The sequence below is a fragment of the Aplidium turbinatum genome, chromosome 17 (genome assembly GCF_918807975.1).
Source record: "Aplidium turbinatum chromosome 17, kaAplTurb1.1, whole genome shotgun sequence".
NCBI lineage: Eukaryota > Metazoa > Chordata > Ascidiacea > Aplousobranchia > Polyclinidae > Aplidium > Aplidium turbinatum.
In genome coordinates, this window is record NC_137488.1 from 11,635,295 (window position 1) to 11,660,968 (window position 25,674).

At 39.9% G+C, this 25,674-nt stretch overlaps 1 protein-coding gene across 1 annotated transcript; it reads left to right on the top strand.

Annotated features, from left to right (window-relative positions):
• The first annotated feature begins 210 nt into the window (after window positions 1-210).
• On the top strand, window positions 211-17,117 carry LOC145786337 (paired amphipathic helix protein Sin3a-like). Its single transcript, XM_082597976.1, has 29 exons — window positions 211-488; window positions 1,280-1,415; window positions 2,000-2,098; window positions 5,206-5,312; window positions 5,624-5,729; window positions 6,243-6,350; window positions 6,773-6,935; window positions 7,439-7,569; window positions 7,713-7,850; window positions 8,190-8,297; window positions 8,858-9,034; window positions 9,271-9,357; window positions 9,675-9,793; window positions 9,990-10,132; window positions 10,510-10,724; window positions 10,809-10,940; window positions 11,087-11,193; window positions 11,283-11,466; window positions 12,008-12,137; window positions 12,455-12,571; window positions 12,701-12,792; window positions 12,893-12,987; window positions 13,618-13,709; window positions 13,850-14,019; window positions 14,090-14,278; window positions 14,660-14,838; window positions 14,993-15,164; window positions 15,375-15,501; window positions 15,826-17,117. Exons 1-29 carry the CDS (start codon window positions 289-291, stop codon window positions 15,918-15,920), a joined length of 3,918 nt encoding a protein of 1,305 aa, XP_082454102.1. The 5' UTR covers window positions 211-288; the 3' UTR covers window positions 15,921-17,117.
• The last annotated feature ends 8,557 nt before the right edge of the window (window positions 17,118-25,674 follow it).

The window sequence follows — 25,674 nt, forward strand, 5'->3', positions numbered from 1 at the left end:
TCTACTTCTGACTTAAATTTGGTACTACCCATTACTTGAAATTGATCACTGGGTAGAGGCAATTATCGTAAAGTTTCTTGCCCAAAGAAACAACAGCAAGTACAGGTGGTTGGAGTCGAACGCGCTAACCACTCGGCCACTGCTGCTGTCGCGCTTCTAATTTTCGGTCAGTTTGGATGAATTAACCTACTTGTCATTTATTTCAGATACTTAAGTTGGCTTAACTAGCGTATTGTTTAGTAGAAATCATAGCTTCACTGCATATTTGCATTATTAGGTTACTGTAAAATGTCTGATAAGCTACAAGAAGAAGGCATTGGTACAACCCAACCAATGCACCGCTTTCCTCCACATCGTCCGATACCACCTACTGTTGCTACTCCTCCTGTACCACCAGCTCACACATTTATTGAAGGTCAACATGAAACATCTTCTGCATCATTTCCTTCCAGACCAAAGCATCACTTTCCTGGTGCATCTGCTTTTCAGTAAGTATGACATTGACAACCAAAAGTATTTGATCATATTTTTTCGCTTTCTCTTGTTAACTAAATATTATAAATTATTTTTTTGCAGATTTGTGTTTAATTTTACAGTATAAGCTTTCCGGGCATAAGTTTAGAATCAAACATAACTAGGCTTCCATAGCTTGTAAAATATATATTATTTAGCCTATATTATATACATTATTTTTTTCATGATTGGTTTATTTTGAACACATTGTATTAGTATTTTAAAAAGCAATGTCTTACATTTCAGTTATCTAGTTTGATAGCAAAGTTAATAGCAAATATCCATTATTTGAATGCAAATTTTGTGTACACTGTACAGTTTTTCTTTTGTAAAGCATAAATTGTTTTGTTACTTTGCTATAAAACAAAAAAGAAAAATCTTATAATACTAAATATCTTTTTCGGCATTTTTACTGAAAGAAATTTACATGTTTAAAATTACTTGTTAATGCTTAAAAACTTGATGGAGCGTATTAAAAATTTGCCTTGTTTTTATGTGAAAACAATTGAGGTTTTAGTTTTACTTTGAAATGTCAATAAGCCTAATTATGCAGTTCAACTAAATCTATTTTGATGAGAATTTTGAACAATTATAAGGTAGAAAAAAGTGGTTTAAAATGAAATTTATTATGTATTGCTTTCAAAATAACATGTCATTTCATGTCTAATATTATGTATAAAATGTAATCCTGGTTGATAAAGATACATGGTACCTCAGTGATTACATTCTTGCACCACAATTTTTAATGACAATTTTTATAATGCAGTGATGCATCAATTAGTCTTGCTCCATTAAGTGCTGCTGCAGCTCAGCATTCAACTAGCAATGTCCACTCATTTCCAACTACTCTTCCATCTACAACATCTGCGCTTTCTCAGAAACAGACAGCTGGCATTTCGCAGGTAAATACACAACTTGATAATTTCCACTTAATGTTTGATGCTAAATCAACTGCTCTTGAAGACCTTAAAAGTAATTTGTTTAGGAAAGAATACTGTTAATTTATGGCACTGTCACAAAGTGATTGTGACTAATTCTGTCACATAACAAATGGTCATTTGCACATGACTAGATTGACTTGGGAACAATATTCCAAAAGCTCATAAACCACTCTTACCACAATAAACTCACACCGTTAGGCTAAAAAAAACGTTTGATCTACACTTGTGAAATAATTAACAATCATGCTGCTAAAAGCGAAACTCAGTTTATTTATATTCAATATTTGTTTGATAAATAAACCAAAACTTTGCAAGTTAAATTCAGCTTATCATTCCTTGTATTTACGAGGCTATGGTAAACAAGCAGAACATCCAACTCACTTTTTATATGAGGCATGGTGGTGAATGTCGTATTCAACAACATTTTACAAGTGTCGCGATACATTACTTTTGCCTGGTTGCAAATTCCAATATTTTAATAATTCGATAGGCATCTATCATCATATCCAAAAATCACTAAATTTATTTTGTGACTTTGTCTGTAGGTGCTAGCTGCTGGTTTGATCAGCTATGAACAGGGGGCCCATGCACAGTCTGCCAGTCAGTTGCAGACACAACAACAGCACCAGTTTCAGAAGCTCAAGGTAATTATTATGATTTGTTTAATTGGCATGATAATTGATCATATCTAGTAAATATTGGTCACGTATTGATATCATGTGAAATAAGAGAGTAGGCCATCATATTTGTGCTTGTGCACAATTCTTGTTCCGTTGTGCTATCAATTTATTTTACAGATACATGTACAGAAACTTGTTTCCTTGCTGTATTCCCACTTATTTTGATGTTTGGTATTTGCAAAATTGTAGTTTAAAAAGCAGTGTACTGACTTTAGATGTAAAAGCAGGTTCAAAATAAAATATATATTAACATGCATTTGTCTACTTTCAAAATGCAATGCAAAACAATCTAATAGAAATGAAATTAAGGGAACAATCCTGATGGAAATAATTTTTTTTTTTGTATCTGAAAAGCAGTAAATTTCATCAGGATTTTGAATATGGTAAAATTTTGACTCTAAATTCAATGTCTTTGTGTGTTAAAACTTACAGTGATAAATTTGAGTAATGTTGCTTGTGATTTAATCATTTTAATGGGTGTTTTCAAATGCTGTTTTCTTAGAAAGTCATTTTTTGATGTTTTCAACTACTCATTTATTTGTTCTCAGAATGACATGAAATTTTGCAGGCATAATCAATGCGTAGGCCTACGAGAGAAGTGATCTATTAGAGGATTTTTGCTATTTCTGGCTAGTTTCACTTAAAAATAAAAAACGATTGTAAATATATACAGTATATCAAATTTTTCTAGTAGCCTACTTTGCATAAATTCAAAATTCATCTATTTTTTAAATATACACCAGCAGGCCTCGAAATTCACGGCGGACATGTCCGCCGTCACAGCATGTAATGTCCGCGGGAAGTACCCTCTAGATCGGTCATATTTGTCCGCCGAGAAATAACACAGGAACTACCGATACAAATCGTCATTGCATAGCACAAACAATTCTTGCGAGAATATAATTTCCCGCGCATCTAGAAAATGTGAATATTGTATCTCCTAGCTTCCATTCAAGAAGGAAAACTTTCGATTTTTGCGTTGCTTCAACGATTGATGAGATTGAATCAGCGTAACAAAGGCGAATTCTTCGCTAAGAATCGATGGGAATACCAGTACTTCTACACTAATCACGCGCAACTTAGTTCAAGTCTTACGTCACAATGTCTGGCTTTGATCTAGTAATATTGATAACGCAAGGTTGGTTACAAAATTAGATTATATGTACCAGTAGGCTATTACAGCAAGATGCAGCAAAATTTGTTAAGTTTTGGTATTACAGTAAGAAAGAAAACGCCCAGAGAAAATTCACTTTTGCTCACAAGACACGCAAAAATAAACCTAAAGAAAAAGCCCAATGAAACTTTGCACAGCAGAAAATAGTGGTGTTAGTGTAGAAGTTTTCCGACTTGTGCCCAGAGCATTGTGACGCAAGAAGCCACACGACCTCTTTCGGTGGAAGTTAATCAGTTATGCGGCGTATTAAGCATTTACACGGCGATTTGACTCTTCAAGCGCACGTCGTTGGTCTGATGAAAGCCTTTCAGAGTGACTTCGCTGAAATTTTGGAAAGCCTTCTAAACAGTAGCTATAGTTTTCGAATGGCGAAGAATTATCAAGATGAAGTGATTAAACATGACAATCGACGCTAAAACTGGCGTGTCCGCCGTAAGACTTAATTTGTCCGCCGAAATAGCTGCTCAGACTGGACACGTTTGTCCGCCGTCGACAAAAACGAATTTCGAGGCCTGCACCAGGGATATCTATAACTACGGGATTGGAGGGTCTGCTACTATTCGGTGAGTCCGATTCGGTGAGTTCCTAACCTCTAACCCCTAACCCTAAAACGGCAATGATAATTAGGCTACGATACCCAATAATTAAAAAAAAATTTGAAAAAATCCCCCGTTAAGGGATCGGACTCACCGAAACGGGCCATTCCGGGATTGGAAACTCTTTTTAGTGCTATACATCAGTAGGGTCAACATATTACTATGACTACAGAAGAATTATTAAAATGAAACACTGTATCAACTAAAGAATGTATAAAATTCAATTTCGCAATAACAATATAAAATATACACTTACACCAAAACTTATTTGATGTATAAAAGTTTAAAACCACGAATCCAAAAAATGAGTAAATGCAAAGAATCCAAAAATTCCCTGTTGTTCTTCAACATTTTCATCATCATCATCATAATCCATCGTCGGTTTGTTCCCCACTAGTGGGGGTGGCCGATAATTTTGCGTATAGCAAACCGGATCAGAAGTAAACGAAGGAGTGTTCAACAATCAGGGAAATGTGTTGTCGTAGGCTTTTATGATAAACTTATTCACAGACCAACCCAGTACGAAATCAATAAGTTTAAGATGTCATAAGAACTAAAACTAATACTCGGTTTTGAAATTATATGAATTATTTAGCAGCAAACGAAATACAACAGGATTGCACAAATGGAATGCAAACACATTAAACAAACAAGGCAAGTGTATACTGTATATTTTACAGTTTACGGCAGGTGCATTGATTGTTACACTTTTCCTTGTCTGTTTACTACTTGCTATTTTTAAAGTCAACTTATATAAACCTTTATCACAGCGACGCAAAGAACAGTGACCCTACTGGTGTATAAAAGTGTTTTCAGTTCCACAGAGTTTCCAATCCCGTAGTTATAGATATCCCTGTATACACCTGTCGAAGAAAATCTCTCATCATTATATGGGTAAGGGATGGCGACAATGCCAGCAAAAAGTTAGAAATGATATAAGTTCTCTCTTGAGACTTATTGAATTTTTTATCGGTGGTAAAAATGGAAAAACTTTTGCATTTCTTTGACATTTTCTTTACAGAAACGTTTTTTATCTATTTATGTACCATATTTTGATTGCAATTTTCATACTCCTTCCAAAGGTATGATATATATATACTATATAATATGTAGGGTTTTCTACAAGTTGAGCACATTTTTTGACCAATCTATTAAGGGTGCAGTGCTAAAATTGATACTGCATCAGGATTCATGAGTGTTTCCTACTGTCCCCATAACAATTCTTATAGGAGCATAGGTTTTACATGGAAAACTCGTAAGCATTTTGAGTGAAGTTTAATCAATGTGCAATGCTACTCCAGGTAGAAGATGCTTTGTCTTATCTTGATCAAGTCAAATTTCAATTTGGCAATCAACCTCAAGTTTACAATGACTTCCTAGATATAATGAAGGAATTCAAGTCACAAAGGTAGCTTATAAAATATGTTTTAATTTTCTTGTGTTAAATATATGATAACATTACTTTATCAGCACGATGTATGCTTGACTTGCACCTTTTTGCATCAAACTCTAGTATGATCGTTGTATGGATTCAGAATGTCGAATTGTAATGACTTTTTTTAACTGTAGGCCGTTACATCTTTAAAAACCTTCTCCAAATTTCCGAGTTGCGTGGGATTATAAAAATGCAACTGAATTGTAATCAGTCTGTGCTAATATTGCTCATAACTTCCATAGCATATAAAAGTTCTGATATTTATAATGTTCTTTATCTATCAGCATTGATACTCCTGGGGTAATCGCAAGAGTGTCTCATCTCTTCAATGGCCACCCAGATCTCATCGTTGGATTCAACACCTTTCTTCCACCTGGATATAAAATAGAAGTATGTGTAGAAATCTGATATGCTCTTGCTAACAAGTTGCATGCTTTAAATTGACATGAAAGATTTTATTGTACCTTGAATAAAAAAGTACCAACTAGGATATGTGATATAATAGCATACTATTCAATGGTGTTAACAGACAGGACCTTGTTAGGCATAAACATGGATAAAAGTAGTGTGGGTGTGAAGCAAACTGTACGTTTGCAAACTAACACAACTACAAAACTCGAAAAAGAACCAATAACATTGCCAAAATTCAAATATCAGTTAGCTGTTATGGAGAAATAGTCATGTAAATCAACTAAATATACATAAACTTTCCTTAATCTATTGTTATGCTACAGAAGCTTTAGGTGAATAGAATTGATAGTTTTAGGTTAGCTGTGAGTTTCTGAATGACGTTTGCTTCTGCACTTGTACTATATACAGAGCTCTGTTTCAAAAAATACCTTGCTAGTGTCATGCATAAAATATATTTTTTCTTGGTCTACTTTCAAATATGTGCTTTGTCAGGTATCAGCGAATGATCAAGTGAGCGTGACTGGCCCTAACATGGTATCACAGACCATTCATCCGCTTGGAAACTTACGTGAACACAGCCAGCAGGCTACAACCATACAGGTAAACCAATTTAACTTGTAAAATAATAAAGTGTTTGAATACATACTTTTTTACTCATTTTGACATGTGTATAGAATACAGATATAATAATAACGGTTGTTTTTTTATATAGCGCTTTATCCATCGCAGAATGCGTTGCTCTTCAGCGCTTTGCAAAGCAGACAGTGTCATAGATATGGCTGTAAATGTAAAAGTGATGAAAGCATATCAATGTTGTAGCTTCTTGGATGTTTATTTCTTTATTTTACTATAAAGATTGGTGCAGTTTTCTGCAGTCTGTCATGTTTGACAAATATTCTAAAACACATTGCTTACGCCTCCATGCAGTTAGTTTTTTACCGCAACAGAAATTTGCCGAAAACATCCTTAAATTTTTTTGTTCAATTCCCTGTGTCATACCTAACTACATTCCTTTTTATCAGGTTCACACCCCTCACGGAAAGTTTGCAACCACCCTGCCAATTCCCCAACCAACTCATCGCTCATCTCCTGGTCCCAACCCCACATCAGGGGCGAGTCAAGCTCTTCCTGCATTGTTTCCAGCAGCGCAGACGTTGGCCAACATACCAATTACGTCAGGACCAAGTACAGCTCTTATTGTCCTTTTCAGTTTTTATTGACGTCTTTGACTCATCATTTTTAATTAACTCTATAATATAGCAGGTTTCTGATCGAAATGTTGGTTAAAATTTAACCAATTGGCTTCGTATTTAAGAATTTTTGCATATTTGTCTGAAATTTTAAGTTGATATGTTTGAAAGCGGCAAAATCAATGTAAGACGTTATGCATGTATAGAAAAGCAATTTTTATTCATTAAATCTACCCAGCTAATTATAAAGTCATGACCTAGGTTATTAAACTATGAACGATATAGCAGAAAAGTTACATATTTGGAATTGGCCACAGTAGAATCAAGTTGCAGGTTGAAGCAATACACAGCGAGCGTCAGACAATCAGAATGACGTTATTGTATTTTTGAAAATGTAACCTTCAAGAACACAACAGACCATGGAAACTAATTAATTTTATTGAAGTTTTTGATGGAAAATGTAGCTTTGCTCGCCTAATCGTTGTTGAATTTCGAAAGGTTTGAACACGAACACCGCCAGCAATGCACACCCGCCCGCTGGAGGGTTAATCAACCCGCCACAAGCAAATGGTTCTGGGGGCCAGCCTGTGGAGTTCAACCACGCTATCAACTACGTGAACAAGATAAAGGTACTTTTGAGGTTGCTGTGAATTCTAACCTAACTGTCGGAAAGTTTTTCTCGTATTATGACCATAACCACCTAGTGTTTGTATCAAAACAAACTGAGAATAGTTTGGCAGCCCTGACAATTCTTGTTGTCTGCTTTGTATAGAATCGATTTCAAGGGCAGCCGGACATCTACAAAGCGTTCCTCGAGATTTTGCACAAGTACCAGAAGGAACAGAGGAACGTAAAGGATTCTAATGGAGCCTACATCCCTTCTCTTTCCGAGTCTGAAGTCTACTCTCAAGTAAAAATGAAATTTCATCATATTAGAAGTCACCGCATTCTCTTCGATTTTGCAGGGTCTCCTGCCAGCAGTTGTTCTGCCTTAACTCAGTTTTCTTTTTTCTACTCAAACTGAAGTTGCTCAATTTTTGAACGGGATCATGCGAAAGGGAACTTTTCCGGTGTGTTAGTTAGCAAAAAGCCAAACATTTATACAGTAGGCTTCATTCTACTTCATAGCATTATCGTTATAGGAAAGTAAAGTATTCACCATTCACATTCTTACAGCGAGAACTGGAGTTTAGAAACGACCCCACTTGTCTGCAGTGGTTATGTTACTCTTGCATTGTATGATTCTCAGGTCGCCAGGTTATTTCAAAATGACGAAGATTTGCTGAGAGAATTCGGTCAGTTTCTACCAGATGCGGGCGGAGCTGTTAGTGCCAGTATGGCTTCCACCATTGCTCACGTAAGATCAATATAGCGTGTGCAACTGTGCATTTATTAATAACTGTTGATTTCAATTGCACCAAATCAGCATAACAGTCTTCTAAAGTTCTACCTTGTTCGTGCTCTTCGAGTCTTCGTATGTTGCGCAACAGTTTGAAAAGTGTGGGTTTAATTATTAGAAGACGACAACTTTAGTTTAGAGCGTTTTAATTGTTCTAATAAATGAGTAGAAGGTCAAGCAATAGTAGTTCAACGTTTGGCGCGTGCAGTGTGTAAAACTGCTGGAAATCTCTCTCTATCTCTCCATTTTTCTTCAAAGAAGCCTGGTTTTCATCCTAAAACTTCAGGGTTGACCAGTTGTCTGCAGTGACTCCGTCTCTCTCTATCTTGGGCATCTTCTAATTTCTTTTGTCAGGTCTTCCTTCACAGTTTCTTTCCACGTTTTCTCAGGTCTTTTCTCATTTTTTCTGTCACTACCTTATTCCAAACTCACTTTGTCACATGGCTACAATTAAGCTCTAAAAAATCCCAAGTCACTCCAAACTTAAACAAACCTTCAATCAGTCTTATCCTCTGAAGGTCACTGCCCAACCTGCTGCTGCATCATCTCCTTCGTTGAAAGCTGACAGCGTGCAGAACGACCACGGATCCACAGTCAAGAAAGCGCCAACGCACACCAACAACAAGCCCCGCTCCAGTTCGCACCAGAACGTAAAAAGACCAACCCAGCAGTCTTCTCATACCTCAACCGTCAAAGTATGTTGCATGAACAATAAACACAAATTATTATTTTTATGCTTATTTCTCTAATGATTTTACCAAAGGTTATCTGTTTTTGAACAAGTAAAAGAAGCTGTATCTTCAACATTGATCTTTGTTAAAAACGCTACTTGCTTGTGGAAACAATTATGTTGCTCAATGGTTATAATTATAATTGTTACTAAAAACGAGGTCTTTTCAAACTTTAATCGTATGCATGTTGTGGTTTTCAGAGGGCCAAGAGTTGCTCGCTGAAGGATGTCAGCCTGGCTGAGGCTTCCAAGCATGGAACGTTGAGCGAGTTTGCTTTCTTTGACAAGGTTCGTTGGACATTGCAACCCAATGACATCACATTTTGTGGTTACGCTGTTCGTTTTTTATTTCAACTATTTTATTAGCAGTTGAACTGACATCTAATAGCTTACCAACAGTAAGCGAATCTTGCTCGTTTAACGTCATTTTAACGTTGCTTTACGTAAATTACAAAAACGCAAGTTAGTTTCATTATCAAATAGGCTTAGCTATTTGTAATGCAACAGTCATTGCATATCTGCCCACAACCTATGCAACGTTGGCTAGGATTGTAATTGCTCCGTCTAGATTTACGGATGTTCAATGCTATTCCTTCTGTAATCAGGTTCGCAAAGCACTTCGAAGTCAAGATGCGTACGAGAACTTCTTGCGTTGCATTTTACTTTACAACAACGAAGTTGTCGGCAAAGCTGAAGTGGTCCATCTAGTCCAACCTTTCCTGCAGTGAGTTCATCCCCGGACAGCAATTCAGTCGTTTTTTACATTGATTCAACGACTGCAGACGTTGTTTTTACGTTGAGAGACGTTTACCTCACCTCGTGCTTTGTATGTCATCGGATGAGCTTCACGCCTAAACTGACCATTCCTGCTGAAGAACTAAACTCTTATGAGTTGCATCAAACTGTATCTATTTTCATAGAAAATTCGGTGAGTTGTTTGCTGGCTTCAAGCAATTCCTGGGATACAAAGACGGCCACGCCTCAGAGAAGGACAACGAGATTGAACCATTTCCCCAACAACAGGCGTTGAAAGAAAAGCATGAAGGAATGGCGATGGAGATTGGTAATCGAGTCCGTTTTTTTACCATGAAAGAATACGCGAACCAATTAAAATGTTTCGTTCTTGCATAGACTTGTTTTGATGTAGCATTGAGGAGAGATTATAATAACTGATATAGTGTAGTTTTTGCCACAAACCACTTTGTACAACAGTGCATGTACACTGTACAATACATTGCACATAAACTTTAAATGTAGCTTTTGTCAAAAACAGAAATTTTGATACTCCAAAATCCTGATATAACTTCAGAAATGTGTGCTCAGATTATGATTTAGCTCCCTCAAGTTACCGTAAACCAGTTATCACCCCCTATGGAAGAAAAATCAGCCACATCAAATCTGTCATCATGTTTAAATGTAATCGTTTTTACAAACCTTTAGACTACACGACGTTGAAGAGACTTGGGTCCAGCTACAGGGCGTTGCCTTCCAGCTTCCAACAACCGAGCTGCACGGGCAGGGACGGTTTGTGCCAGGAAGTGCTCAACGATACGTGGGTGTCCTTTCCTTCGTGGAGTGAAGATTCCCAATTTGTGACGTCCAAGAAAACCCCTTTTGAAGAGCACATCTATCGGTGTGAGGATGAACGATACGAGGTAAGGTGCAAAAATGTTGCTCCTCGCCAGATTGCGACTCTAGACTTTGTTCTTCAGGAGGAATTTAACTCTTTTTTTTCGTAGCTAGATGTTGTTATTGAAACCAATCTCGGAGCGATCCGGACACTGGAGGCCGTGAACAAGAAGCTTTCCCGTATGACAGATGAAGATAAGACAAAGTTCCGGCTTGATAACTATCTAGGTGGAACTTCAGAGGTACTTCCTTGTTCCAACTCATTAAAAATATGATTTCCTGCTCGGAGATTCACGATACTTTTCATATCCACTTTGCACTTCCATTTGCAATTGTTTCACTTGTTTGCTTCACGCAAGTCTATAAGTTACTATTATACATCACAAAGGTCACACAAAGAAAAGCCGTACACCGTATCTACGGAGATAAAGCAGCAGACATCATCGAAGGACTCAAAAAGAACCCAAGCGTTGCTGTGCCTCTAGTGCTCAAAAGGTAATTCAATTGGCATACGATTTAAAAAAAAATGCAATTTTCCCGTCAGACAGGAAACATACTGTTTTCTTTTTGATGACCAATAACAGGCTCAAAATGAAGGACGACGAGTGGAGAGGCGCCCAACACGAGTTTAACAAGATTTGGCGGACTCAGAACGAGAAGTATTACCTGAAGTCACTTGATCATCAGGGGATTAGCTTCAAAGCGAATGACACTCGGTTCCTGAGATCGAAAAGCCTGCTCAACGAAATAGAGACTCTCTATGACGAGGTGAGAAAGCAAATGTCAAAGGTGAGTGCGTTGTCAAAGGTAAAGAAACTTAATCATTAAAGAAAAGGACAGCTCTTACATCACCTTGCCCTGCCATTATTTACTTTATTCTTACTTCCTGAATAGCTCACAACTTGGGATATTTTGGAAGAAAATTTTTTTAAAGTTTCTTCTGATTGAAACCCCGTTGTCAAACAGACAGCTTTTTGCCGTCAGATAATACTTTATTTTAATAGCTGTTTTGCTTCTGGTTATGGTTAGGGCTCGCCGGAAATTGTCTTCGGCGTTTGAGTTTTCAACTAAAAAGTGTGGTGCAAATTAGCTGGGTCTGCCATTAGAAAAAACTGCAAAGAATTATTTTTGAAAAATGCTATCCATATTTGAACGTCTGGTGGTTGAATATTTAAATTACTGTAACTCTGTAAGTAGATGAAGACGGACAAAGCCCTTTCTCTTGCTCACACCGAAGTTGTAGCTTGTACTCAGTGGAATTTGATAAAAAACAACCGGTGTTGTTCCGACTAACAAAATGTCTCCACAGCGACAAGAAGCGGTTGAAACCGGATCGAACGTGCCGGTGACTGGTCCCCACATGACGGTGACGTATGACGACAAAAGCATCTTGGACGACGCCGCTTCTTTGATCATCCATCACGTGAAGCGACAAAGCGGTGAGTTGCACCTTGAGTCGTTTAGGAATAAGTTGAAACGTTGGTATGTGTCTGTCTTTGTATCTCTTTGTATAGAAACTGACTCGATTTCATTAATGTTTATTGGTATGAATCCAGACAATAACTAAACTGTTTTTTACGTTGATTCAACGTTTTGCAGACGTTGAATCAATGTAAAAAACAGTTGATTTGCTGTTGTAAAACACTGTTGATTTGCTGTCTGGGGTCATTTTAACTAGTTGGGAAGATATTGAAGAAGGTGGTTGCGAAGCATGCATTATGCTTTCAGTTGAAGCCATGTTTATCTACATTTTCAGGAATACACAAGGATGACAAGCAAAAAGTTCGGCAGATTATGCATCAATTTCTTCCAGATCTTTACTTTACTCCTCGTGGTAATCAGCCAAGCGACGACGAAGATGACGAGGAAGAAGGTTGTAGATCAATTTTATCATTTCCTGCCACGTATATGCTCATAGACAATAATTTCAAGGCAAAGAAATTTAGTTTTATGCAGCGTTTTTATGTTTTTCTTATTTTCTTTTGTTCAATTTTTCTCGCAGATGACACTGACGGGGAAGGATCTAAAGAAAAGTCCAGCGGGAAAAAGCTGCCTCACAAAATGCAAGGAGGATATTCATTTGATGACAATGTGGTTAGTGCTTTGTTTCGACCTTGATCGGTACTTTCACGCCAAAAGGTATAATATATTTGTTACGTCGCAACCTCTCTTTCAAGATACTTTTCATTCACAGGAAGGACAGTATCATCTCTTTTGCGGCAATAACAACTACTACCTTTTCTTTCGCTTGCACCACATTTTATGCGAACGGCTTCTTACCATATCAAGGTGACGCAGCCATTGTCTTTGTTTAGATTTTTTTTATAATAATTTAGACAACAGCTTTCTTGTAACATTACAATGAACAATGTATTATTGACTACATTCAACCTCTTTAACTGACTGGCTTACTTGGAGTGTGGATGCGGCACGTTGATTAAAATATTTGAGATGACGCATCAATATACTGAAGCAAGATATCAGTTTCCATAAAAGCGAGGAACCCTCACCGTACTCTACTAGTCTACTACATGTTTTGTGGAACCCCTGTTGAAGAGCACTGCAGTTGATTATACAATCGTTGATGATAAAGTGTGTAGTGACTGTAGTGTTATCTTTAGCATCACACTAGAAATAAGATAGATGCCACTTTCCATATGTGCGTTTTTGCGTGGAAAATCCCGACGCTCCTTTAGGGCTGTCGAGACGCGACCACGTCTTTCTTGCTAGGGAACGGTTAATGGGGCCACTGGCATGAGGAGTAAACGAACGGAATGCGGTTGCCATACACACACACACACACAGTACACAATTGCATGCTGAGATGTCTCATTGGTCAGATTGACCCAGTAAATCGCTGGTGAGTTTGACCGATCTAAAACACTACTATTTTTGTTTTAAACTTGCTTCTACTCCCAGGCGAGCGGAAGTACTGGCTGAAGAAGACGCGAAAGACAAAAAAGAAAGGAAAGGAGAGACTGTTGCTGAGATGCTTCGATTGCGTCAGCTGAGTAAGTTTCATCGTTACTTGGCTTCTAAATTTCATTTGAACTCGTCTCATGTATGACTTTTCTTTGTCATTTAACAGAAACCTTGCCACGGTGATGCGAATTTCATTCTTTTTGATTGATCAACTTCCTTTTTCTCACAGATGAGATAGAGGTCGATGAATTCTACCCTGCTTTCCTCGATATGGTCAGAAACCTGTTGGACGGAAACATGGAGTGCCCACAGTACGAAGACCAGCTCCGTGAAATGTTCACGATCCACGCTTATCCCACCTTCACCATGGACAGGCTCATACAGAATATTGTCAGACAGGTAACCTCTGCATTATAAAGTTTATAGAAAAGCAAGCTAGACTGGTTTTTATTGCATTTTTTCTCCACAGCTTCAACACATCGTGGGAGACGACACCTGCCTGCGCTTGCTCGACTTGTATCAGAGCGAGGAACAGAATCAGTCCACTGGAGGACCGTTCGTCTCCCAGTCAAGGAGGAGCAACTTGGAAGCTGCCTACCAGCGGAAGGCCGAGCACTTGGCCACCGAAGAGAATTGCTTCAAGATCATAGTCAGCCAGGTTTGTTACAGAACTTGTTGCATGAGACGGAAACTACGTCTGCAGACGTTGAATCAATGTAAAACATGACTGATTTGCTGTCTGAGTAGTAGCAGTTTGAAAATCAACAAAATTGCATTCGTATTTTGTCGGTCATTTTGCAACACGAAACTTTTGCAAATAATTAATGCAAATCACGATGGTGGGCATATGCAGGCAGCGAACGGAGTGACGTGCCGTGCCATTCCCAGATAGCAAATCAACCGTTTTTTACATTGATTCAGCGTCTGCAGAGGTTAAATCAATGAATGTAAAACGGTTGGTTTTCTGTCTGGGGTACATTGCTGATTTTAGGTCATTGAAAAGAAAATAGATCGTGAAACGTTCAATTTTTTATTTTAGAAACAAAGCCAGATCCATGTCGCAATGGAATTGCTTGACACTGACGAAGAAGAAGGCATTGACGTCATTGAAGTATCTAAATGGAGCGATTATATCGAGCATTACGTCAGCGCAGACGACATCCAGATAACTCCGCAAATGAAAGAAAGGCTTCACGAAAAACCTGTTTTTCTGCAAAGGTACGCAGTGTCTTTCAACGTCACTTGAAAACAAACTGCTGTTTATTTAACATTGAATGGACGTTTTTTTAATACTACTTTAACAAAAATCTTGTTATTCATGAGCAAAAGTTAGCAATTAAATCAGTAAGTTGGGAATTTTTTGCTGTTGCAGAAACGCCAGTCATTTGCGCAGAGCTGCTAAACACAACGAGGATGAATACCCGAATGTGATCATCAACAATGGGTTGCAAAACAAAGTCCAGACCGCATCCTACAAGATCACTTATGTTCCTGGAACCGAAGATATATGTTTCCGGCCCGGGCGCTTCAATGCTGCAAGAAATGTATGCAATCACTTTGATATTGAACATGTAGCCACAGTTGAAAATTTAAACCTTAACATCATCTCAGTAACTTTTCCTTTTAATGGGGCGTGGTTTAATTTTATCATGGCTCAAGATAGCCGTTTTGAAAGTTGTAAGCGTTCTTTCTGTTCTGTTACGTCTTGACATCACGTTCTAGAAACTTGTTTCATGTTTGGTTTCGAATTTTAGGCTCAAACTCGACTTGCTGCCAAACTGCATGCCACGTTTCATTCTTGGTTGGAAAAGTGGGAGCAGGAGAACGTGTCACGTGACATAGCCCGCCAAACCAACAACTGGTTGATGGGAAAAACACAAGGTATGCTTGCGCTTTAACAACTCTGCCTCAACAAGTATTTAATTTTCAATGCATTCGTGCTCAGTTTAAAGTTGATATCAAAAGTAGGCCTACTGTGACACCGGCAGACATCGTGGACCAAATCCATCTTATCCAATTCGCCAGGCGACTTTGAAAAGCAATTAGCCGATTTCATCTGTGCACTTCTTCATACTAACTGCAAATTAACAGCTTAGTTTTCGCTTGTCCATCAAGTCGATATCGTTGTTGGCACTCGTTGCATGCTTTCAAGCGCATCTTCTGTCCTGTCATCCAACTAAATTGGCTACCTTTACTTTTTTTCAGCTCTGACAGGTCAGACTACAACCATGACTACGGTGAAAGTTGGTTCTGTGTCGAAAAACATTTACAAAGTTTGCGGTCAAGGTTCATCTTCGTGAAATCATAGAGTTTATGGACGAAAGTTTTAAGAAGTGGCACACCACAGCAGTAGCGGATCTATGGGGCAGTTGGCCTCGTGTTTTGTTGAAATTGTCCCCCTAAAACTACTTGCTGAATTCGCCCCTGAACTGACTTGACGTATCGCGGTGGTATAAATGTAACAGATTGAAGATGTCATATTCTAATGCAAGGGTCTGAAATATGCGGCCCGCCTGCGGCATTCATTTGGTCCTCAGAGCTATTTGAATTTGATACCACTGTTCTTTTAAGTATGAAAGTTTTTCTGATTGTCACTACAATAATTTCGGCGTCACAAAAACAATGGTTTTTCATGACGTAAATTGCAAGCACTCTCGATGGAACCTACGCACACGTTGATTCGTTTTCATTCCAGAAGTATAGTACGTATTAGTTAATGAACAGTGGTTTATATTCTAAGAAGCGAATAGTGTTTCAAATAATCTTGGTCTTGTGACATGACAGAAAGGACACAATTCTATATCTGAAACCGTGCGACCGGTAATGTTTCGATTTTCAGACCATTTACGTGTGAACATTCTCACAAACCTTAGGTGAGAACATACAGAAGTAGCCTACATGTAAATACTAGTAGGCAGACAATTGTAGCCTCAGTTACGTTCGGTCACCACGAATGGTAGGCGCAACGGTCATACCAATTGTCACTTTGGGCAAATCGTGCCAAAATGGTTTCTTTGCATGCAGTTCAGTCCTTTTAACCTCACTATTTAGCGTTCATCGTTTGCATCAACTATCATCAATTACAGTGCTTCGACAAAACCATGATGCCCCTTTTCAATATTCTATTCCGAGATCCGCTACTGTATATCTTGCCCATCCGTGTTATGAATTCCTTTTTTGTCATTTGAAAGAATTTCTATTTTGCCATTAAACGTGTCCGTGACGAAAAGAAAGCACCAGCTGCAATATGCGATATTTCAGCACATCAATGAACTGGAAAATTAACCTACAGCTTAAACGTGCACGAGTAGGCGAGTTACCTGATTAGCAAGATGCATGCTTGCAGCTACCACAGCCGTGTGCTATGTTAACTTCACTCATTTGTGCATTCGTGGATGCGCTGCTGACACCCGTCTGGCAATCATGATGTTATAAAAGTTTTGTATGTTTATGTAAATAAACGATTGTTTCATTCTAATATGTGCCTTACTTAACCATTATTTAACCATTTTTGTGCCTATTGAGACAACATGTACAGTACCTTAGTAAACGACAAATCACACATAAAACATACACCGCTGGAAGCAGCGATGGGACATGTAGTCATCGAGTTAGCTATTCCCAATTATTATGGCATGAGAATTGAGCGTCTTGCCCAAACACAGCCGCGTGTTTTGGAGCAATGTCAAACCAGTGTCCTTTCAAGTCAACCTGTAGGCTAAGTAAAAAGATTCACTGTTGACTTTTGATGTTTAATTATTATTTGTGGGAATATTCGCCTTGGCGTACACAAAGCAGTTGAATACCATCACGTAAATTTAAAGTTAAAAAATGTATGAATTCATCTTGAGTGGTTCAACTGTTGGGATGTGCTGAAGAAATGAATTTTAAGATTAATTCTACATTCATCAGCATTGGAGTAAGCTAACTTGAAGCTTCATCAAGCGAAACTTCACTCGATCGATTACTGTAGCTGGGCCTGCGTTAGTGATCTAAACTCTAACTAAAGCATGTAGCCTAAATAGAAAGCTGTTAAGAGAAATAACCTTCTGAAAACAAAGAATACGCAGTTTGAAGATAAAGATTTCTACAAATAGCCTAGTATAAAAAAAAAAAAGCGCAGAAGTTATTGGTATCCAAAAAAGTAGCAACGATGCCAGAGAAAAATAGCACAATATGACCAATACTGCAGTTGACATAAAGTTCCCTTGAGCGGGCATCTCCAAATGGATAGCCTACTCCGGTCGGCACCTAAAAAAACTGCAATAGTCCTTGTGTAGGTAGCTCGCACACCAGAGGAGTCGGGTTTTCTGGACTTCTCCATCACTCTGAATCCACTCCTGCTCCAAATATTTTGGGAATTATGATCATGTGCCTACTTTGTGTTATAGTCGTCATTTTATTTACGTTGAATATATGTAACTCGTGACCAGCGTTACTACATAATCACCGTTCAGCGTTTTCTGGTACAGACGTTGGAATTGATTACCACCGCACTGCGCGTGTAATCAATTGAGCGTTCTGTACCACGTTCCTTAGTTGATTGTTTTGCGTTTCTTTCTTGATATATATTGAGTTGTTTTTGTGCACATAAGTGAGTAAGTAACAAGAGGTAAATGGTTTTCTCACTTGGTTGGCTATCGTTACAATTATTATTGTTTATTTTATATTAAACGTCTGGAAATACAACAGACATTTAACTGGCGTCGCCGGCAGGATCTTTACAGAATTTCTACAGGATTTTAGAAACATGGAGAAACTGATCGAAGTCCTGCAACAACAAATTGCCAACCAAGAACGCCAGACGAAGGAGCAAATTGCCAGACAAGAAGAACGTCACCGAGAACAAGAACAACGTCACCAAGATCAGACGAAACTACTCATGGAGCAACTACGAGAAATGCGAGCCCAAACTTCAAGACCACAACCAACAACAATACAACAGCAGGTATCTTTACCTAAGTTCGTAACGTTCGATGCCACCACTGAACTGTGGGCAGACTATTGGAAGAGGTTTAACACCTTTGTAGCAGCACATTCTTTGTAGCAGCACACAAATCTTTAAAGATCGAAAGCTCTCCAAAACTTTAAAAATTCGTTTGTTAAAATGCTTTGTTTGGTCAATTTTGATGTACGGATGTGAAACTTGGACGCTAACAACAAAAACCCGAAAAAAGCTTGAAGCTGCAGAAATGTGGTTTTACCGAAGAATTCTGAAAATTCCATGGACAGCTTTTCGAACCAACAGAGCAGTTCTCTAACAGATGGGCCAGGAGCAGCAGATAATGAGATCTATAGAAATGCGGCAACTGAAGTTCTTGGGTCACAGCATAAGGAAAGGCGAACTTGAAGATTTATCTTTAAGTGGAAAAATAATAGGAAAACGATCAAGAGGAGCTCAAAGATTCACATTTTTGCACAATTTTCAACCACAAATCAAAAACCCTACTAAAATTTGGCAAGACGCACGAGATCGATCAAACTGGAACATCATTGTACATCGAGGGCTGTATCAGCCATGATACCTACAGAGAGAGAGCAGCACATTCAGTCGCACAAGACAAAATGCCACAGGTTTTTCTCACCAATCAATCACCTACAATCTACAAAATTTTAACAAATTTGGCTGCGCAGGAAACAAACCCAAAGGAAGTCAACGATCTCACCATGACGGAAATTACAAATTACATGGCTCAACAATTCGACCCAAAACGCTTTATCGTGAGGGAGCGATTCCGTTTCTGGAGCGAAATGAAGCGCAAGCAGCTCGCAAGCAGCGAAATGAAGGTGAAACAGCTCAAGAACTAGCCATCCGCATACGCCAGGCAGCTGCCACCTGTGACTTCTCGTCCATTTCAAATCCATTGGACGAAGCTTTACGTACTCGTTTTATTTGTTCGATAGGTAACGAGGCGGTGCTTAAGGCGTTATTCAAAATCAGAGCTGATGAACTTACTTTCAAACGTGCGGTGGAGGTTGCATCAGAAACCGAAGAAGCAGCCAAGGCGGCCAAAGAAACTGTTTACGGCACTCCACCAGCACCAGTTGCGAAAGTAAGGACCATCAGCAAACCTCCAAAACTTAGCAACTTACAGGTACTTTCTTTTCTTCTAAAAATAAAGAATGCTATCGCTGTGGTAATTCCAACCACAACGCCAATGACTGTAGGTTTAAGAAAGCCACCTGCCATTTCTGCAATATTACGGGACACTTACAGAGTGTTTGTCGAAAGAAAGCTAGACAGTTCAAACCTTCTAAGGTAAATTGTATCGAGGAAATTAACATGCTTTCTAGTTCTTGCAGAAAACCTCGAAATTCAAAGTTGGAAGTACAGATCTCCATTAATTCGGCAACCACACACTTAGAACTGGACACTGCTACAAATGGAAATTTCCTTTCCAGCGACGTCTGGACTCGGGTAGGCGCACCTCAATTGCAAGCACCAGTGTCGCAGTTTCAATCTGCTACCAAGCATCTAGTACCAATCACGGGTTCTTTCACGGCCCAGGTAACTTGTCCTTCCACGGGAAGGTCAGATAATATTTCTTTTGTAGTCACGACAGTCAAAGGACTAAACTTGCTAGGTCGTGATGCAATCTCGTCTTTAGGAATTTCTATCGATAAATTCTTTCTGTCTAACTATTCTACTTTACAGAGTATCCAGTCATACGACAAGCCTGATAAGAGTCTGGAGAAAGCATGCTCCCTCTTATGTGACGAGTTCAAAGATGTTTTTAAGCCTGAACTCGGGTGCTTACGAGATTATGAACTAGACATAGATTTTAAGTCTGATGCTAAACCTGTTTTTCTCAAACCTAGGCCTGTACCTTTCGCGCTAAAGGAGGACTTAGCACAAGCCTATGATTCGGGTATTGCACGTGGTGTATGGACAGCAGTTCAGTTTTGCGATTGGGGCACACCGGTTGTTCCAGTCCGTAAGCCTTCAAACTCTTCAGAAGCGAAGGCCAAGTTACGCATATGTGGCGATTATTCAGTCACCGTGAACCCTTCCCTGGAGACCTATCGTTACCCTCACCAGAAGACTTAATGCAAAAGTTGGGTGGTGGTAATGGTTTCAGCAAGATAGACTTGGCTGATGCCTACAATCAGATTCGACTTGGTCCTGACAGTCGAAAACGACTCGGATTAAGCACTCACCGTGGCGTACTTTTACAAAATGTTTTACCTTTTAGCATATCTTCTGCTCCAGGTTATTTTCAGAAGATCATGGACGACCTTACAGCCGACCTTCCAGGGGTCGCAGTCTACCTAGACGACATTCTTGTCAGTGGCACTACTGCTGAAGTGCATCTCCAGAATCTTAGACGGCTCCTCGATCGACTTCACTCAAAAGGCCTGAGGTGTAGGAAAGACAAGTGTAAGTTTGCACAACCTCAGGTAGAGTATCTCGGACACATTTTGTCCAGGCAGGGCATCTCCAAAGGTCCTAAGGTAAACGCCATACTGGAGATGTCTGCCCCCACTGACGTATCTTCTCTTCGTTCATTTTTAGGTTCCTTACAATTTTACTCGAAGTTTCTACCGTTGAACACTTCTACTGTAGCAGAACCACTATACCATCTCACAAAAAAGGACATTCCTTGGAGATGGGGAAAACAAGAGGAAAACTCTTTTGTTCAGCTGAAGCATTATCTTTCTACTGATGAGGTTCTTACACATTTCAATGCGTCACTTCCGGTAGGTATCGCATGTGATGCTTCTAGTGTGGGCATCGGTGCTACTTTGTTTCACCGTTACCCAGATGGCACAGAACGGCCTATAGCAAACGTTTCAAAGATATTAACAGCTTCGCAGAGAAACTATAGCCAAATCCAAAAAGAGGCTTTGTCGATAATTTTTGCGCTAAAGAAATTCTATCAATATCTTTTTGGTAGATCATTCATTTTGGTCACAGATCATAAACCATTGCTTAGTCTTTTTGGCCCGACCAAATCGACACCTTCTTTGGCAGCAAATCGTTTGGCTCGTTGGGCACTCTTTTTGTCGCAATTTATATACACTATTTAGTACAGGAAGACGAAGAATCATCAAAACGTTGATGCTTTGAGTCGCTTACCAGCAGGAAGGGATAAAGTATTCGATGAAGAGGAAAGTGGGGATGACATTGATATCGTCTGCGCTATCGATGCTTTGGATTTGCAGGTCCAGACCCCAAATGCCGCCTCACTGCGTAAAGAATCTTCTAAAGATCCTACCATTTCCACGGTAATGCGTTTCATTCATGAAGGATGGCCGGCCAAGTCTTCTCCACAAGACCCGGTCGAACCGTTTCGTAAGTACGCAGACTCTCTTTCTACTTGTTACGGATGTCTACTTTACGGTTCCAGAGTGGTCATCCCGTCCAAACTTCGTCCTTCCGTCCTTCAATTGCATCATGAGGGACATTTCGGCATTGAGAGAATGAAGCAGTTGGCAAGAACGTCCGTCTACTGGCCAAACATCGATCGAGACATAACGGAACTTTGTTACAAGTGCAGTACCTGTGGCGAATATCAACCGCAATCTAAAACCCAGGTCCAATCATGGACGGTTCCAGAAGCACCGTGTAGTCGCTTACACATAGATCATGCGGTAGAATTCATGGGTTACCATTGGTTACTCAGCATTGATGCTTTTTCTAAATACCCATGTATTCATGCTACTACTTCCTTATCGTCAACAACTAGCCTACTATCAACCTACTAGAAAGAAAGCCATTTGTACGCGCTGCACAAGACCTTCTGGCAGCCTCTGGTGGAAGCCCTAGCAAACAGTGGTGCCACGCGGCGTGGTGTGAACAATGGTTAAGCAGCACGTCCCCACTTCGCCAAGTATTCAGATCCCCGTCCGAAAACCAGCTGGGTCATGGCCTCTCTAGACTTGCCTCATCAAGGCGTAACCGTTTGCTCACTGGTGTTGGACGCTATGGTGCAGACATGTTGCGCTGGGGCTTGGCAGAGAGTGCTGCTTGTGAGTGTGGCAAAATGCAGACGGCAGCCCACATTATCAAGGATTGCCGGCTATATAGACCACCCCATGGTATGGAAGGCCTAATTTCCATCGATGACGACACCAGGCAGTGGCTAACCAACGGATGCCCTGACATATAGCGACAATACGAGAGAAGAAGAAGAACCTACTAGAAGAAGATTTTGCTCATTTCGGCTATCCCCATACTATAGTTACCGATAATGCTACTACTTTTAAATCCACAAAATTTCAAACTTTCTGTAAGGAGAGGGGTATGGTACACATCACGGGTGTCCCTTACCATCCGGAAACCAATGGAGTGGCGGAGCGCCTCGTACGTACGTTCAAGCAAGCACTTCGCAAATCTGCCCTACCCCCGAAGCAGGCCGTCTTGGAATTCCTACAGCAGTATCGACGCACGCCAACTCCGAGTGGCTACTCTCCAAGCCAATTACTCAACAATCGTCAGATTCGAACCAAGATCGACACGCTTCTCCCCACACCGTCTCAAGTGGTACCCCGACGAAACCCTCACATCACGGACGCCTCCGAAGGTACAAAACCACATTTCAAACCGGGAGATCCCTGTTACGCGCTATCTTTCACTCCACGACGGAGCCAGGATCCTCGTTGGGTTCCAGCCGAGGTGATTAAGCGACAGGGTAGCCGAATCTTCCTGGTACGTCTGCTGCCGCATGGTCCGACGTGGAGGCGCCATATGGACCAACTGCAACCTCGCTATGCATCATCGAAGGACCAGGAGCCGGGAGAAACTCCTGCACCAACAGTCGACTCCTCCCCTGTCTCCACCTCAGCTCGAACGGATTCGGACGACACACCGACTGTACCGAAATTCGGGCCACACAACCCACGAAGGTCGAGCCGTCGCCGCAGACCTCCGGCTCGTTTCCGAATTTGAGTTTTATTGTTTAATTCGGTGTCTTGTTCATTTTTTCTTTGTGTATAAAAATTATCGGGGAGGTGTTATAGTCGTCATTTTATTTACGTTGAATATATGTAACTCGTGACCAGCGTCACTATACATAATCACCGTTCAGCGTTTTCTGGTACAGACGTTGGAATTGATTACCAGCACCGCACTGCGCGTGTAATCAATTGAGCGTGCTGTACCACGTTCCTTAGTTGATTGTTTTGCGTTCTTTCTTGATATATATTGAGTTGTTTTTGTGCACATAAGTGAGTAAGTACAAGAGGTAAATGGTTTTCTCACTTGATTGGCTATCGCTACAATTATTATTGTTTATTTTATATTAAACGTCTGGAAATACAACACTTTGATACAGACGTTGGCGATTATGATCTTCCAAACTTCTGTCATTTGACATGAGTGTAAAATGATTAGTTGTGATTATGACCCATTGATCCGTTTTTGCCGATTCCAGAACTGTCTTGACTCCAAACGTAAACCACAATCCAACTTATAGCCTATTACCTTCTGTTAATCCCTGTCATGAAAAGAAAAGTGGCCTATAAGCTTGTTTTATAATAAAAAAATAACTGCTAGAAAAATAAACCGTAGAAATACGGTACGGTAGGCTACAGTACATAAAAGTAGGTAACAACCAGGCGAGGATTTATGGGGGGTGGGGCCGGCCCCCCCCCCCCCCCGAAACTTTGTGAGGAATTGTTAAAATTGTATGTTTCCGCATCAAATGGTTTGATATGCTTCTAAACAGCTGATATTAGTCCCACCATAGCTACCTAAAGATACGGCTTGATTTTTCACATTTTGCAGAAATTTCCAGATTTTGCCAAGTTTGGGTGAATGTTTAAATAAATTTTTCTAAAAATTACATTTTTACGCTTTCTCTACTCTTTTCCCCAGATGACACAGTAGGTTTTAACATCCTCAGATATTGAAAACAAAAACAATTTGATTTCGAAGAGTCCGATTTTCTGGCCGCCTCCAAAAAAACTCCTAAATCCGCGCCTGGTAACAACTGCACCTAAGTAGCCTACGGCGTAGGCCCAGGCCTAAATATTTTTACCGGTACGCTAAAAGTAGCCTTTCAACTGGCAAAAACAATTAGATTCCGGTTCATGTTTTTGCCAAGAATTTCAGACTAGAAGGGCAGTAGCCTATATGGGGCTCCACTCCAGCCGAAAAACGACACTCCTAAATGGTAGCCCCTTTAACATGACATAATTCTGCCACAGCCAATGGTATCTCGAACTATAAATCTATAAACATGAAATCTCGAACAATCATATTAAGCTACGTTTTCCTTGACGTGGAAAAGCAGATGATACAAAGCAAAGTTAGTGATGGACTCGGTAGCCACTTTAACAAGTCGAAATTGGACTCTCCGTCAACTGCTTGCCTGAGAGTTAAGGCTAAAAAGTAGTCATTTTGGTGTTATAGGTTCGATTCACACCATTACCATTAGGTCTTTTTTCAACAAAACTTCAACAATCGGAAACTTCACTCTGTCAATCTCGGTGACCGGGCCTGCGTCAGTGATTCAAAGCCTCTACAAGTGTGCGAAACCGCCAGGATTAAGCTCCGCAAGAAGCTTTCCATGTCCGAGAATAAAGATTCAATCAATCAATCAATAAAGTTGAAAATTAGAATTAACTCTATGGCTGAGTGCTAGTAGCCTAAAAGGGTCACAGTTGCACGGTAGCCTCTTATAACATGTTCTGATCGCCTGATTGGTTGGGGTGTCATTGGGGTCAGGCAGAACTTTTTCATGTTCAATTGGCTTCCCTCCTAAATAGCCTACCGTACTCCGCTCCTAACTCCGGCTCCTATATGTAGGCTACGGTACAACTCTGGCGCACACGCATAGTTTTTGTGTTTCTTTCATCAGGAGTTGCTGTTGATCAACATAAATCCTCTTCCGCTTATTCTTGGGAGGTTTTTGAGCAATCGCGCAAAAATTTAGGATGGTAGAGACGAGCGTACTTTCTATTTCATCAAAATGGAAGGGTGGTGGTAGCCTACTGTCTATTCCTAACAAAAAGGAAAGAAGCAGCAGTTCCTTCCTTCATCTCTCACTTGGTCAGTTGGTTGAAAGCTTGACTTTATTCACAATCAGGCGGCGCTGATTTGGTTTTCGGATT

Coding starts and splice junctions, on each gene's coding strand:
- LOC145786337 (XM_082597976.1), top strand. CDS start 289: ATGTCTGATAAGCTACAAGAAGAAGGCATTGGTACAACCCAACCAATG. Junction 5,730..6,242: donor CACCTGGATATAAAATAGAA/GTATGTGTAGAA, acceptor GTGCTTTGTCAG/GTATCAGCGAATGATCAAGT. Junction 10,133..10,509: donor AGGAATGGCGATGGAGATTG/GTAATCGAGTCC, acceptor ACAAACCTTTAG/ACTACACGACGTTGAAGAGA.